Raw genomic sequence first — 14690 nt, forward strand, 5'->3', positions numbered from 1 at the left:
TCCCTGGTAACCCCCATATGTACTGTGCACTCCTCCTGCACCATGTCTGCGCATGCACGATCGTGCCCATCTGGAGTAGGTGGCTGGCCGGGATGGCTAGGGCACCTGGCCAGCTAGGCCTGGCACTGTGCTACAGATTTTAAAGCTGCCCATACAATATGATGTTAAAGGATCTTTTACTGACATGTCCACGTGACGAGATCAGGGGGCAGCACAGACCTTAGACGGGTGCAGGTTAGGGGTCCCACCAGGTTTTTATCCAGTGTCCCGCTGGCCCAGTCTGACACTGCCTGCAGGTGTGAAATACCAGGCTGGTCTGTTGGAACTTAATTGCTGCTATGCCAGTGATTGAATCAAGGACTGCATCAATGAGCAGACATGGATGTCTATCAGACATAAAAAGCGACTTTTCAATATACATTTTCAATTGTTTTAAACTTATTTACTATAAAAAGCCTGCCTGTCCTTTGGGATTCTCTGCACTGCAGGTTCTGACAACATGTAAAGTTCTGGCATTCCCTCCCTAAATCAGTGGTACAGGCTGATACATTAGCTTTATGGATGGCTTTTTAGCAAGTGAGGAAATACAGGGTTATGGAAGATAGCTCATAGTACAAGTTGATCCAGGGATTGGTCTGATTTTGGAGTCAGGAAGGAACTTTTCCCCCTCTGAGGGTTAATCCACAAGAGGAGATTCGGGGAGGGAGATTTAACTAATCGCCTCTTCTTCTGGGTGACAATCTCCCCGAACTGCCTCCGCGTGTCTTCCCGTCCGCTATAATGAAAAGTCGTTTGCGCTAAAGCACACGCGGGGCTTCGTTTTCCGAAGTCGCCCGAAGTTTCCTGGTGAGGAAAGTACAACTTTATTCCCATCATTCATTGTGTACTTCGCATTTACTGGTTCCTTTGATGGCCGATTCATCTCTAGACACAATCGCAGTGGAAGAGATACAGATGATAATACAGGTGTCGGGAGAGAGAACATTCAATTTCAATAGCCGCCCCTATCGATATCTAGTCATGTGACTGCAGCTCCCTGCATTTTCTACCTGTGATTAAGTGGACTGATCCAGTCACCCTGTTCAGCCATAATTACTACTGGCACGGACTGAATATGCCCTATTGCACTCATATCGGTATATGTGGCCCCCAACAATAGTAATGCTTCAATGTTGCCGGTGCAGCCGAGCGTCTCCATTTGTTCTGAACGCGCACTGCAGTCTCAATGCTCCGCTTGCGCTCACAGTACAGTATATGAGTGTGTGGAGCTTGGCTGCCCAGATAGAGAAGTAGTAAGCGCTCTGTACTGCAGCACTGCTCTGTGGAAGGAGCGAGCTTTGTCCTTGCCTGGGGATCACGTGTCCAGCAGCAGCAGCAGCAGCAGAGAGCGCTAGACAGGCAGAGCGAGGCACAGATTGTCAGTAGAGGGAGGAGGAAGCACTGCGGGGACGGAGTTGCCCCACAGTCTCTCACACACTTGTTATTCCTATCAACTTTTTGCCTGCCTTTTTTCTCTCCTGCTATCACTTATCTTGCCCCCAGGGGATTTCATTCCGTTCCTCTGCCCAATAAAGAGAGAAGGAGGGAGAGGACAGCAATGCATAAAAAGGCAGTCCTGCACCTGACCTGATCGCTGGGAAAAAAAACTACACACACCAAGCAAAAGAAATCCAGATGTGAATGGAAATACTGGGAATTTTTTTTACTCTGTGTAAAGGACAAGAAGACAGACAGGATACAGCTTTTTTTTTTCTTGGATCTCTGGACTGAATTAGCAGAGCCTGCCAGGTCATCTGGACTTTAAAATATAAATCCTCAGAATATAAAATTGGACTTTACATACTGGAGAAACTGGGAAACGTCTGGAGGAGTTGGGGGATTGTGCAGCCCCCACAAGACTTCCTCAGTCAAGGGACCTATGTGCATGGCATAGTCTGACGCTGAATGAAAGGAATACACCTGGATTATTGTTGTAGGAGCAGGATAGGGGTCCTATCAGTATGCATTCATTAGGAAGCAAGAGGAATGGGGAGAAAGTCAGGACAGAGTGCCAGCTCTTCAGCACCTTCACTCTGCAGCTGGTGCTACTATTGATCTGCTCAGAATGCTGCTGTAGGGCTCAGGTGTACAACCTAAGTTTGGCAGTAGATGAGGGGCTGCCCCCTGGTACGTTAGTGGGGGACATCCGTGCAGGACTTCCAGAGGGAAGCCCAGGAGAAGGCTTTTTCCTGTCAGAGGAAGATGGAGAGTCCCTTGTTCTAAAGGACTTCCAGGTGGACTCAGAGACCGGCATTGTAAGTACATTACGGGTTCTGGATAGGGAGAGAAGGGAACGATACAGCTTTGTGGCAGCTACACTGCAAGGGGAGGTGCTGCAGGTGGAGATCCTTGTAAGGGATGTAAATGATCACTCTCCAGCCTTTCCTGTACTCTCCTTGCAGTTACAGGTCTCTGAACTCACTCCACCTGGTACTTCCTTTAGACTGCCCGCAGCCTGGGACCCTGACACTGGAGAACATGGACTAAAGGGGTATGTTTTATTAAGGGGTAGCCAGGATGAAGCTTTTATTATCAGGTATGGACATGGAAAGCAAGGTTCAGGGTCTGAAAAGGATTTGCCTATCTGGGGGCAAACTGGGGAACTTAGTGATAGAGCGCATGATAACAGAGCAAGAGTGAGTAGAAGTGTTTGGGAAGAGGCTATAGAAGAGGAACTGTGGGGTGTAAGTGGAACCACAATGTCTAAAAGTAAATCAGCAGAAAGCCAAAAATTCACTGAATATATTGATCTAGGACAGGCTGAAAGAAGATTAGAGTTTAGTGCACATGCTACTACTGAAGGCAATGTACATGGTGCGGTTAGAGGCCTTATACAGGAATTAGATACCAAAAGTCAAGACCATGGTTTTGATTCTACTGCCCATTGGCAGGATTATGTTTCTGAGCTACATGTAAATAAATTTGCCGCTAGTTCTGAGAGACACAGGGATAGAGAGGAAGAAAGTTCCCATGAAGAGGGAATGGGAGAAGGGGTTGGAGCTGACCCTGCTCTCCATCCTCTTGATCTGGTATTGATACAATGGCTAGACAGAGAAGAACTCGACAATTACCAATTAGAGGTGGAAGCTTTTGATGGAGGTAATCCTAGAAGGACTGGAAGGCTAATTGTTGACATTGTTGTAATGGATGCTAATGACAATCCCCCAGTTTTTGACCAGCTGGAGTATAAAGGATGGGTATGGGAAAATACCCCTATAGGTACTTCTGTATGTATTGTTCATGCTACTGACCCAGACTTGGGTAGTAATGGGGAGGTTAGGTACAGTCTACGATATGGGGAGGACTACTTCACTGTAGATGAAGAGAGTGGTGTAATTAGTGTAAGTGGGCCCCTGGACAGAGAGCAAAGATCTCTTCATCAGCTTGTGGTGCAAGCAAGAGATAGTGGTGACCAGCCTGAGGTTACAAGTATTTTGCTAACAGTGAAGGTGCTAGATATTAATGATAATAGCCCAGGCATACACATCACACTTATCACTGAAAGTGGTAGGCCTGAGGTTTCTGAGGGTGCTCGAATTGGGGAGTATCTAGCTAGAATATTTGTGTCTGACCCTGACTTGGAGTCTGAAGATGAAATTTGGGAAGAAGGTGGTAGAGATGGAAGGCTGACACAGGAAAATGCAGAAAAGATAGAGAGATGGCCAGAAGACCCTAAAACACAAAGGGTGACAGCAAAGATTAGTGATGAGAAAGATAATGCGATGCGCCACTCAATATCAAATTTAGAACCACTGAATATGAGAACACAAACTCAAACATCTCTGAACAAAGAAACTGAACATACAATGAGTAGTGGACAACCAGATGAAAATGTGTATGATAGACAGGTGGAGAAAAAGTGGCGTGTATCTAGTGAGCAACAGCGTGTGTTTGTCAAGCTGGAGGGTGAGGAGGGCTCCTTTTCTCTTCAGCCTGCTGGACCCCAACTTTTTTTCTTATGTGTTGAGGCACCTCTGGACCGAGAACTAAAGGACATTTATGAGTTGCAAATACTTGCTTGGGATACCGGTTCCCCTCCACTAAAAAGTCACAGGACATTGCTTTTACATGTCACAGACTTGAATGACCAGCCACCCATATTCTTGCATCCAGAAGGATACCAAGCCATTATATCTGAGGCTACATCAATTGGAACTGACATATTAAGACTTAAAGCTCAGGACTTGGATGAAGATGGCCCAAACTCAAGGGTAACTTACTCTCTCCAGGAGAGCCCAAATTCTTCAAAATTCATCCTGGAACCAGATACTGGAGTCCTGAGCATTGCACAATCATTGGATCATGAATCAGATCCTGTACTGAATCTGGTAGTGGTAGCAACGGACCATGGTAGTCCTCCTCTCTCTTCCAGTTGTACCATCACTATAACTGTGGAAGATACCAATGACAATGAGCCAATCTTCTTGCAACAATTCTACAATGTATCCCTCCAGGAACATGCTGCGTTAGGATATTGCTTCCTTCAGGTAAGGGATGCTTTCTCACTTTTTCTCGCTCTATTGGTTAGAATTATTATGGCAAAACACATGAATTTAAGTGGTTTCCACAGCAAAGACATTAGGAGACTGTGGCATTTCCGTTTACAGAGTTCACAGATACAAATCACAGTTGTACAACCTACAACCTACTCAGTTCTTCATGTAAGCCTGCACATTTCTTTGGGGACTATTTTAGGATAATTATTTTCCATTGTGTTTGGTTCAAGCGCAGTTGTAAAATGGTCAGTGTTGCAACCAGGAGCCAATAATGGGGAAATACAGGCTTTTCTCATTCCTTCTTAACTGTTGTTTAGGGTACTATCTATATGTTAAAGCAGGTACTAAAATATTTTATAGCTTTTGCTTATAAAGTTATTTGGGCACAATAGTGAAATGATCTGCCACTTGGTCCATACTGCTGCCTGTGTGCTGAAGGTGGTAGCAATAGACTCGTACTGCCATGTAGTTTACTGTACTGGCGCGTCAGTACATCTATTGACACCTTCAGCCCTAAAGAAGTATGTGAGAACGGTGCGTCACTACGTGCCAGTACGTGTCTGTTGCTAACTACTTCAGCACACACACAGCAGTATATACCAAGGGGCAGATCATTTCACTTATGTGTCCAAATATTACGGCTAGGTGATTCCTGATTGCACTGTGCTGGCGGGCCGCATTATTTTAATTTCATGATGGAGGCAGAGGTAAATTTGAAGAGGGGACGCATTTTGCCCCCGGGCCGCACTTTGGACATGCCTAAAACATTGAAAATGTTGATTGTACATCATTGAGAGGCTACTATTTTCTTTATGCACTGTATGGTATTGGCAGGTAAAGTACTACTTCTCCACTTTATGGAAAGACCTCTCATCTGGTGAGCCCCTGGCCCAGGCATTCCAGATAATAGATTGCATACCTGTACCATCATATTTTATAGCCATTCTCAAAGATGCAGGAATACAGCAGCAGCATATGAAAATAAACTATGTGAAATGGCGAAGAAGATTCTACTAATAATGTGTTGAGATGTTGTTATTCCGGTCCTTCAGCTGCTTTCGCAGAGGCAGGAATTAGTAGTAGACAGCTGGAGGGATTGAGAGTGGAACATGTCTTCTCCAGAGGGAGGTGCTGCCCTGCCTTTGCCGTCTTTGAGAGATGGACACCTTCCAGTTCAGTGTTTTTTTTCCCTTGAATTATGGGGTTGAAGGGTGATGATCACATATGGCGCTCATATCTTGTGTCATTTAGTTTAGGGATGAGCAACCTGCAGCCCTTTAAATTGATGCTTAGAGCACTGAAGGTTGTAGTTCAATAACAACATAATGTTGTAGGGTAATAGCATCCTTGGGCTGGCCAGTACCTGCGTTAGTTACTTCAAGCTTGTCATTAATTGTGTGACCTTTTATTTTGGCCATAACAAGAAAATCTCCCCTGCCATTAAATTGTTTTGTCTGAGTAAATGTGTAAGCTCTGCTGTCTTTGTCTTTTCCAAGCTCAGTAACAGTATAAATCTGGCAGGATAGGATCGGCTGTCACAATCTGCTGCAGTTGCTACATTTCATTCCCTCTCACGTAGTGCTACTGCTGCTGCTTCCCATACGGCACTCACTGTTCTTTCTGCTACGGCCACAACTCAATCCCTCTCTACTGATTTTTCCAAAGTTGCCTCTATGAGCTTCCCCCCCCCTGCCACAATTCTTCTGCTATCTCCTGCTTCCCTAGTTTATTTGTATGCATTTTGCCTTGTTTGTGATGCTAGACCTTAATTCACATCTGCCTTTATGTGCCTCTGGCTGTTTGTCTTTTTTGTGAAGTGAGAATCACGCTGTTCAGCAGCAGCACACCTCATACAACATAACGTTTAATGCAGGGACAGGCACAATTTGGCATGATATTGTAATAGCATAACTCCCAGCTCCCCACTGCCAGTTCAAATAAAGGAGAAATATATAAATATTGTAGTACTACAGCTCGGGAGTGCAGAAGGTATCCATCTAAAGAGCCATGAATGTAAATGATATCCTTGTAAACGGTGCTTAGTGATGTCATTACACTTCACTTGTGATGTAATTTCAGCCTTTTGCCTCATGCTTTTATATGGTCCTCATCTGTAATTAATAATATTCCTATATGTTACAATAGGGGTACATTATATATTTAAGCGCACCAACTTAGGGGCAGATTCCCTAAAGGGTGAAGGGTCAATTCGCTAGCGTTACAGCCTGTAGTGACTTCGCCAATTTCCTAAGGAGCGCAGGCGTCACTTCTCTAGCGAAGGAGATAGACTCTAGTGTTGCTTCACACTCTAACGACAGGCGAATTTTCACTCTGGCGAATGGATGTAACTCCGCAAATTCACCAAGATGTGGATTTTACTGAACGTTACCTCATTCGCCAGACTTGCATTTGCCAGTTCAGATCAGGCAAAGTGCAATAGAGTACAGAGAACTGTCTCAATTTTCAGTGCAGTGGCGTCTTTTCCTGTTTTCTGAGTGAAAGCCTGCAAAGGTCCATAAAAATTTTTTGGGTAACCGGGTTCCCCCTCCATTTTCTAACATATGGAACAAAAACTATATACACTGGGCTCATATGTAGGGCATTATAACAACTCTATTTTATTTATTAAGGTTCCCTGGACTTGTGTAATGTAATGTATTTGCTGCAACATATACGTCCATGTAACGTTATCTTAGCTTTAATTGCCGAAGTAACGCTAGCGAAAATTAGCCCTGGATGCAACGTCACACTTTAGTGAATTAGCATTGTTCTATCGAATGTATGCCTGACGAAGTGCTGCTATGGCTGTGAAGCCGTCGCTGGAGAATTTTCGCCGGTTAGGGAATTTGCCCCTATATCTGAACACTTTGGGATAGATTTATCAAGGGTCGAATTGAAAATTCGAATTTCAATTTTTTTAAATTTTTTTATTGTCAAATTCGACTAGGGAGTTATTCAAATTTGATTTGAGTTTTTTAAAAAAATTTAATTTAATTTTCGAGATTTATCATACTCCGGCCTGTTTAAGTCAATGGGAGAGGTCCAGGGATCAATTTTGAGTTTTTTTGCAGCCTTCCTGACATTCAAGTTTTTTTCTGAGAAAAATTTTAATCGAGGTTTTTAAAATACGAATTGAATTCGATTCGATTTCTAGTTTTCGGGTGAATTCTATTCATCCGAGTTTAAAAAATTTAATTTTCAAAATAAATTTAGATTGGTAGAGTTTCAAATTTATGGGAGTTTTTAAAAACTCACATGAATTTGAAATTCGACCTTTGATAAATGTGCCTCTCTGTGTTATGTGTATTAAATCAACCATTTAATAAGGTTGTCTTCCGTATATATTTACGAGAAATATGCACACTTCGTTCACCGCTTCATCTTTTGTATAGTGATATTAAAATGATAACGCTATAATAATATAATGTTTGTATCTTGTAAATGCTGATGATGAAGCACAATATCTGGCAGGTTGCTGTAATACAGGGTTGAAACCTATCCAATCCTTTATTCAACCAAGAACCTCTTAAAAAGGACCTTGTTCGCGTGAATGTATTAAATTGTCATGTATTTAAGAATATACACTGTGGCAGATCTCCTTGGGTTGAGTACAGCAAGAAGCAACTTGATTCCAGATTGTAAAACAAGCTAAAGCACATAGTGATTAAAGTATGCGTCTCCTTAGTTTATTTTGGGGGAGTCTGACCCAGCACAACTATGCAATATTGCTTACAGGCTCTTGGGATATTCAAAGCATAATATACAGTCACACATTTCAGATTAATATGCAGAAGAAATACACAATGTAAAGGGGTTATGGGAAAAAATGAAATGCTGCTTACCAATTTCAGTATTCTGTTGTTGCTATGGTTTTGTTGACTTTTTCATTACTTATATTATCTGCCGATTCGAGTATTGTCATGTGTTTATCCCACTCAGTTTGCTGCATTATGACAGTGGCTCATAGCGCTTGATGTTAGATGCTACTGTGCAAAATTCCCACCTATGAGTTCCCGTCAGTTATAACTGTATTGTTCAAAAAGAGTCCATTCTAGAAGGCATTCATATGTTATTAGGGGAGCTCTCAATGAATGAACTACAAGTACCAATATAGAAAAGAAGGATGACAATGGATAATGTCTGCAGGGGATTCTGAATGAGGTTTGGTTCCTGGGTTGATGATGCACTTAAAGGGGTGGTTCTCCTTTGAGTTAACATTTAGTATGATGCAGAGAATGATATTCTATGATCATTTGGAATTGGTTTTCAGTTTTTATTATTTATGGTTTTTTAGTTATTTAGCTTTTTTCAGCAGCTCTCCAGTTTGCAATTTCAGCAATCTGGTTGCTAGCAACAATGCCTTGAACTGAATAAGAGAATATGAGAGGGCCTGAATAGCAAGATAAGTAATAAAAATAAGATGGCAAATAATTAAAAAAACAACTTTAAAAAAAATAATGAAGAGCCATTGAAAAGTTGTTTAGAATTGGCCATTCAATAACATACTAAAAGTTAACTAAAAGATGAACCACCTAGAGGACGGTGGCAACCTATTGGAAATATTGACATTTTTCAATGTTTCATTTTCTGATATCACCTAGTAGCAGCTAAGTAAATCTGACTTAGAAATCCACAATATTCAGAAATATACAGATAAAAAAATAGAAAGCAGCTGAAAAATGGTATATTGGTATATCATAGTATTGGACAGGAAGTTTCATCAAATATAAATTGTCAGATAAGTTACAGGTATAGAATCTGTTATCCGAAAACTCATTATCCAGAAAGGTCTGAAGTATGGGAAAGCCATCTCACACAGACTCCGTTTTAATCATATAATTCAAAAAGGAAAAATCACTTCCCTTTTCTCTGTAATAATAAAACAGTAGCTTGTACTTGATCCCAACTAAGATATAACTAATCCTTATTGGAGCCAAAACAATCCTATTGGGTTTATTTAATCTTTAAAAATTTTTTAGTAAACTTAAAGTAGGGCGATCCAAATTATTGAAATAATTATCCTGAAAATCCCAGGTCCTGAGCATTCTTTATAACAGATCACAAACCTTTATATCTAAACCACTGGTATGCCTGGTCTCAGTATTCGTGTTCCAAGTTGCCAGCAGGCAGGCTTTGCAAGAACTGCTAAATTGTTGCTTTCTTCCCCTTTAATAAATAAGCCCAAGAATGATATGAACCCCTCTCTATATCATATGTTTTCACACAAATATTACATCTCAGCTCCGAAACATCATGTGCCCTGCTAAGTGTTCAGAAATGATAAAAGGCACGAAATGTCACTGTCTGGAGGAAATCTGCTCTGAAAAGGCAGTGAATTAGATTTTGACCTTCTGTTTCATTTTGAGAGCAGTGGACATCATCTGACTCCTGATAACCAAGTGACAGAAGACATCATACCCTGGAATATTTAAATGCTTAAAGGTTGCAGTTTGTCCCTTCTGTGTTTTTTTTGTTATACTACTTTATAAACTATTTGGCATGGCCATTCCTTTCATTGTAAAAGACTGATATGTGCTTTCCAGGACTTTACCATGGTAACCATGCAGCAGTTTGCAGGTCAGAAAGGTAGATGAACAGGAGGATTTCTAAATACAGATAACACTGAAGCCTCAACGGTTGTTTTAGTTTGATAGGACCAGCGACCCAGCAACCAAGCAGCATTTTTAGTTGTAAGCTGCATAGGAAAGCATAAAAATAAAGACCATTTAAAAAGTCTGTCCCTTAAAGGACAAGGAAATTCTAAAATAGAATAAGGCTAGAAATGCTGTATTTTGTATACTAAACATAAGCATGAACTTACTGCACCACAAAGCCTAATCAAACAAATAATTTATGCTTTCAAAGTTGGCCACTGGGGGCTGTCATCTTGTAACTTTGTTAAACATCTTGGCCTGACCCTGCACATGCTCAGTGTGGTCTGGGCTGCTTAGGGATCGTCATAAACAAAGCTGCTTGAGTTCTGCATGGCTAGTAAGTAAGGCGGGGGCTCCCCTTGCTGTTCATAAGTATGATTGTTTCCCTGCTCAGCAGTTAGGGACCATCTGACAATTCCTATCCACAGCAGTAAATGAAGGGAGAATTTCACTGCATACAGTCAGGATTCTTATAAAAACTGTACACATTTTTTAATTAAAGTATATTGGAGAAAATTTTATTTTTCATTAAAGAATGTAAAAATTGGATTTTATTGTTTTGCCTTTCCTTGTCCTTTAAATTAAAAAATAAACACTAATCCTATCCACTTACAAAATAAGAATACATTTTCTGGAACTTTCTATCTTTATCCAGCTTCTTCTGTAAGGGTAGGGGCACACTGGACGATTCGGGGAGATTTAGTTGCCTGGCGACTAATCATCTCGTCTTTGCGGCGACCAATCTCCCCGAACGCCTTCCCTCTGTCTTGCGCTGGCTAAAATGAAAAATCGCCTGCGCTAAAGCACACACAGCAATTCGTATTCTGAAGTCGCTCGAAGGTTCCTCATGAGGCAACTTCGGGCGACTTAGGAAAAGGAATCGCCGATAGTTTTAGCCGGCACAAGACAGAGGGAAGGCGTTCAGGGAGATTGGTCGCCACAAAGACGAAGCGATTAGTCGCCAGGCGACTAAATCTCCCCTAATTGCCCAGTGTGCCCCAACCTTAAAAGCACGGAAATGAGTAATTTACCTTCCCTTAGGGCAATTACCTGTGCCATGGCTGAATTGTCAACAAGGCAATAGAGAACACTCAGAATTTCTCCCTATTGATATGTGCTGCAGTTGCCTTTATTTGTGTGTGCATTTCCAGGAATTGTGTCTCATTACTTCAGGGGTCTGGGCCCCCCTGCAAATTTTTATTTAGGCCCCACCACTGCACTGACCCAGGTTCACATGTGACCCCCCCCCCCCCACAGTCCCAGATTATTACTGAAATGTCCAGACTTTCTCTTTGATCTACTGTACTGAACAGCCAGCAAAAGATACAGACAAATCTTTTTATCCCCCTTTCTACTGCCACAATGTTGGGAGGTATGATATACCGTTGGCTACTACTAATGGGTATGTTCTGACATCCACAAGCTTGTGAAATGTGCCATATCACTGCAAAAAATAATTAAAGTAACAATAATTACAACCGGCTTTATAGTTAGCTGCAATAAAACTAACTTTTAGGATACATGCTGGTCCAGTGGAGACTCCCGCAATCCTCTTGTGCGTGCGTCCCACACGCTCAGTCTTTTACGCAGTCTGGTGCTGCGCAATGATTTTCCAGTGTAATGATGTCACATTTGAAATTTAAATATTTAAAGGCACCATTACCCAGTTTCACTTTCCCAACGTAGCTCTATTTCTAGTCTGTGTATCTGTTCTTTGACCTTTGCCTATCCCTGACCTCTGCTAGTTTGCTGCCTGTACCGACCTTTGTCTTTTACTGACCATTCTTCCAGATCCTGACTTTGTACTGTTTTACTGATTGGTATTGACCCCGGCCTGTCCCATGACTACGATACTCTTTCCCCATTCTTCCTGTCACAGGTTATGGTTCCCTTGTCTGCCCAGAACTCTAACTTTCATTCTCTCACTTTAAAAACAGATATTGGTTTGCATATACAGAGATACTGTATGCAAACACTGGAACATTTTTAGTAGTCAACAAAAACACTGTTATCAGGTTATAAAAATCCATATGGTATAAATAGTCAACTCGTAAAACATTTAAACAGCGACTGAAATGAATGAGAGTCTAATAAGAATGCAGTAAAGGATATGGATATATTGAAGTCGCTAGCAATCTTTCTTGTCTGACCTGTATTGCACCCACTTTTTCCAATATGTTTAACTTGATCAGTTGGATGGCTCATTCTATTTAAAGTTCCCTTTTTGGTTTTGATGAATACACATCCCATCTTGAGGGATAGATTCTGACATGATTTTGCTCAACTGAATCAATGAATGTTGCATGCTCTTGTATTCTCTAATACGGCCTCACACATACAGATACACGTAAGAGGTTGGTAACAAGGTTGGGGGTGCATGGCATTAATACGTTTATCTAGTTTTTAGGGCTTGACTGCCATCTGGCTGAAAATCGGGCTGATTTGCTTTTGCTGTGGGATCGAGTACCGCATCTGTATGTTGTGATGTGGGTCTTGTCCTGTGCTTATTATAATCCAGCCATTGGCCCAAGATTGTCCACCTCAAAGTGGGCATATTGGTAAAATATCTGCTTATTGTATAACCTCGCCAAACGAGTGGATTTTGTGGATACATGCATGGCCAGCATTTCTCAGATTTATCTTTGAACAGGTGCATTGCTAATCACTTCCATCTAAGGGATTTCCTTCTCAGTTTAGGGCTACTTGAGTAAACACACACTCAGAACAAAAATTACCACAATGATTTTGAAATAGAATTCTATTATTTACTTTTTGATCTGGGATATATGTAGAGAGGTGGTATATTTTAAAAACCAAGTTTTATCACAACTCAGCCTCTCTGCATCCTTGACTTTGATGGCCCCGCACTTGAGACTTAAGACTAATATATATATATATATATCATACTTCGTAGAGTGAAGGAGCTCAGGGGTAGAAGGGATACATACATATAGTTAAAATAACTATATATATATATGTATATATATATATATATATTGATTTATTGATTTAAATATATATATATATATATATATATATATATATATATATATATATTTATTTAAACATTGTTTGTCATGGAGTATTATTGTATTTCAAGCTTTTATGAAGACTGGATTTCCCAACCTGTATATGAGACTATCCTATCAGTCTTTAAAAAAAGGTGTCTGTGATAATAGTGACCAAAGGAACATGCCCTTTTTGGGTGAAAAAAAAGGGCATTTCTCACATACTGTACTGGAATGGAACCTGCATGAAATCCATACAATAACTTTGACCTGCTCCTCTGGGAGCTATATATATATATATATATATATATACTATATATACTGTATATACAAGCAAATGCATGATTGTTTCCAGACCTGATAAACAAGGAATGATAAATTGCAGATGGTAGCTGTCTGACAATAGTTATTTGTAGCAGGAGGCTCACTTTTAGCGCTTTGGTCATGCTCAGCTGCCTCAACCCCACACTGATCCAGTATTTATTTTGTGATCATTGCCTTGAATCACAGAGCGTGAAAGCTCTTAAACTCCATTCATAAAGAGATGCTGTCAGCACTGTTTTCTGATGCACTGAAATACTGTACATGCTCGGCAATGAATTAGGCCTTTTTTGTCATTGTCCAGTTTTGGGTCAAACATATTTGCTATACCAGATAGATTGAAACTGTGACTGTGATTTATAGAGGTAAACACCCTTGTTTTTTTTTATATATGTAACCTTGTTTTGAGCTCCGACCAAAGCTTGGAATGGGGGGGGGGGGTATTGAGAAAATCCAACAGCCACTATGTTAAGATATGTCGGTGCAAGCACAGTGAATTTGTACTCAATGTATTACTTGTTTATAATAATGTAACCAGGTTGTGGCTAAATTTGGTATACAGCACGAAGAAGGGATGGGGGTACAACTGAGCCCATACCTATTAATCATTATTATTATCAATGTGCTAGCAGTCAAAACCCCCTGGGGGTTATAAACAGTGGCTGTGGCAGATTTGCATAAACCATAGACTAGTACACCTTCAAACTGTGGAGAAAGACATTTACCATGATAATAGAAACCTCTCCACAGCCAAAGCACGTAATGTAATATCGGCTGGTAGATTGCACTGCCAGTACTTGCATTACAAATTGACATTGTCCTACTCTCTATGCATGCAAAAATGGGATGGCTGGGTAAAGCTTGAGCAGTATATACAGGCCCGGATCTGTGGAAAGGCCACCAAGGCCCGGGCCTAGGGTGGCAGGATTTTAGGGGTGGCATGCTGCCCAACTACAACCACATTGGTTCAGAAACACTGGGGATGTGCAGGAGATTAAATAGTTTTTAAATTTCCAGTGCTCCAATACGACACTCACTTTCAGAAGAATACCGAAGAGCCGAAAGATGGCGCTCACGAACTCCACTGCACTGGCTCTGCAACGAGAGGTAAGTAATGGATTAGGGGCACTTACAGCTGTTAATACCTATGTGGGGGGGGAGCAGGGAGGGGG

At 41.2% G+C, this 14690-nt stretch overlaps 1 protein-coding gene across 1 annotated transcript in view; it reads left to right on the forward strand.

Moving 5' to 3' along the window:
- Nucleotides 1-1030: 1030 nt before the first annotated feature.
- dchs2.L (dachsous cadherin-related 2 L homeolog) overlaps nt 1031-14690 on the forward strand; it is a 172107-nt gene continuing 158447 nt past the window's right edge. Inside the window, exon 1 of the mRNA XM_041589424.1 lies at nt 1031-4526. Within this exon, the coding sequence (XP_041445358.1) occupies nt 2001-4526 (2526 nt within the window). The 5' untranslated portion in view covers nt 1031-2000. The remainder of the gene's footprint in view (nt 4527-14690) is intronic.

Source organism: Xenopus laevis, chromosome 1L, assembly GCF_017654675.1.
Source record: "Xenopus laevis strain J_2021 chromosome 1L, Xenopus_laevis_v10.1, whole genome shotgun sequence".
Classification (NCBI taxonomy): Eukaryota; Metazoa; Chordata; class Amphibia; order Anura; family Pipidae; genus Xenopus; species Xenopus laevis.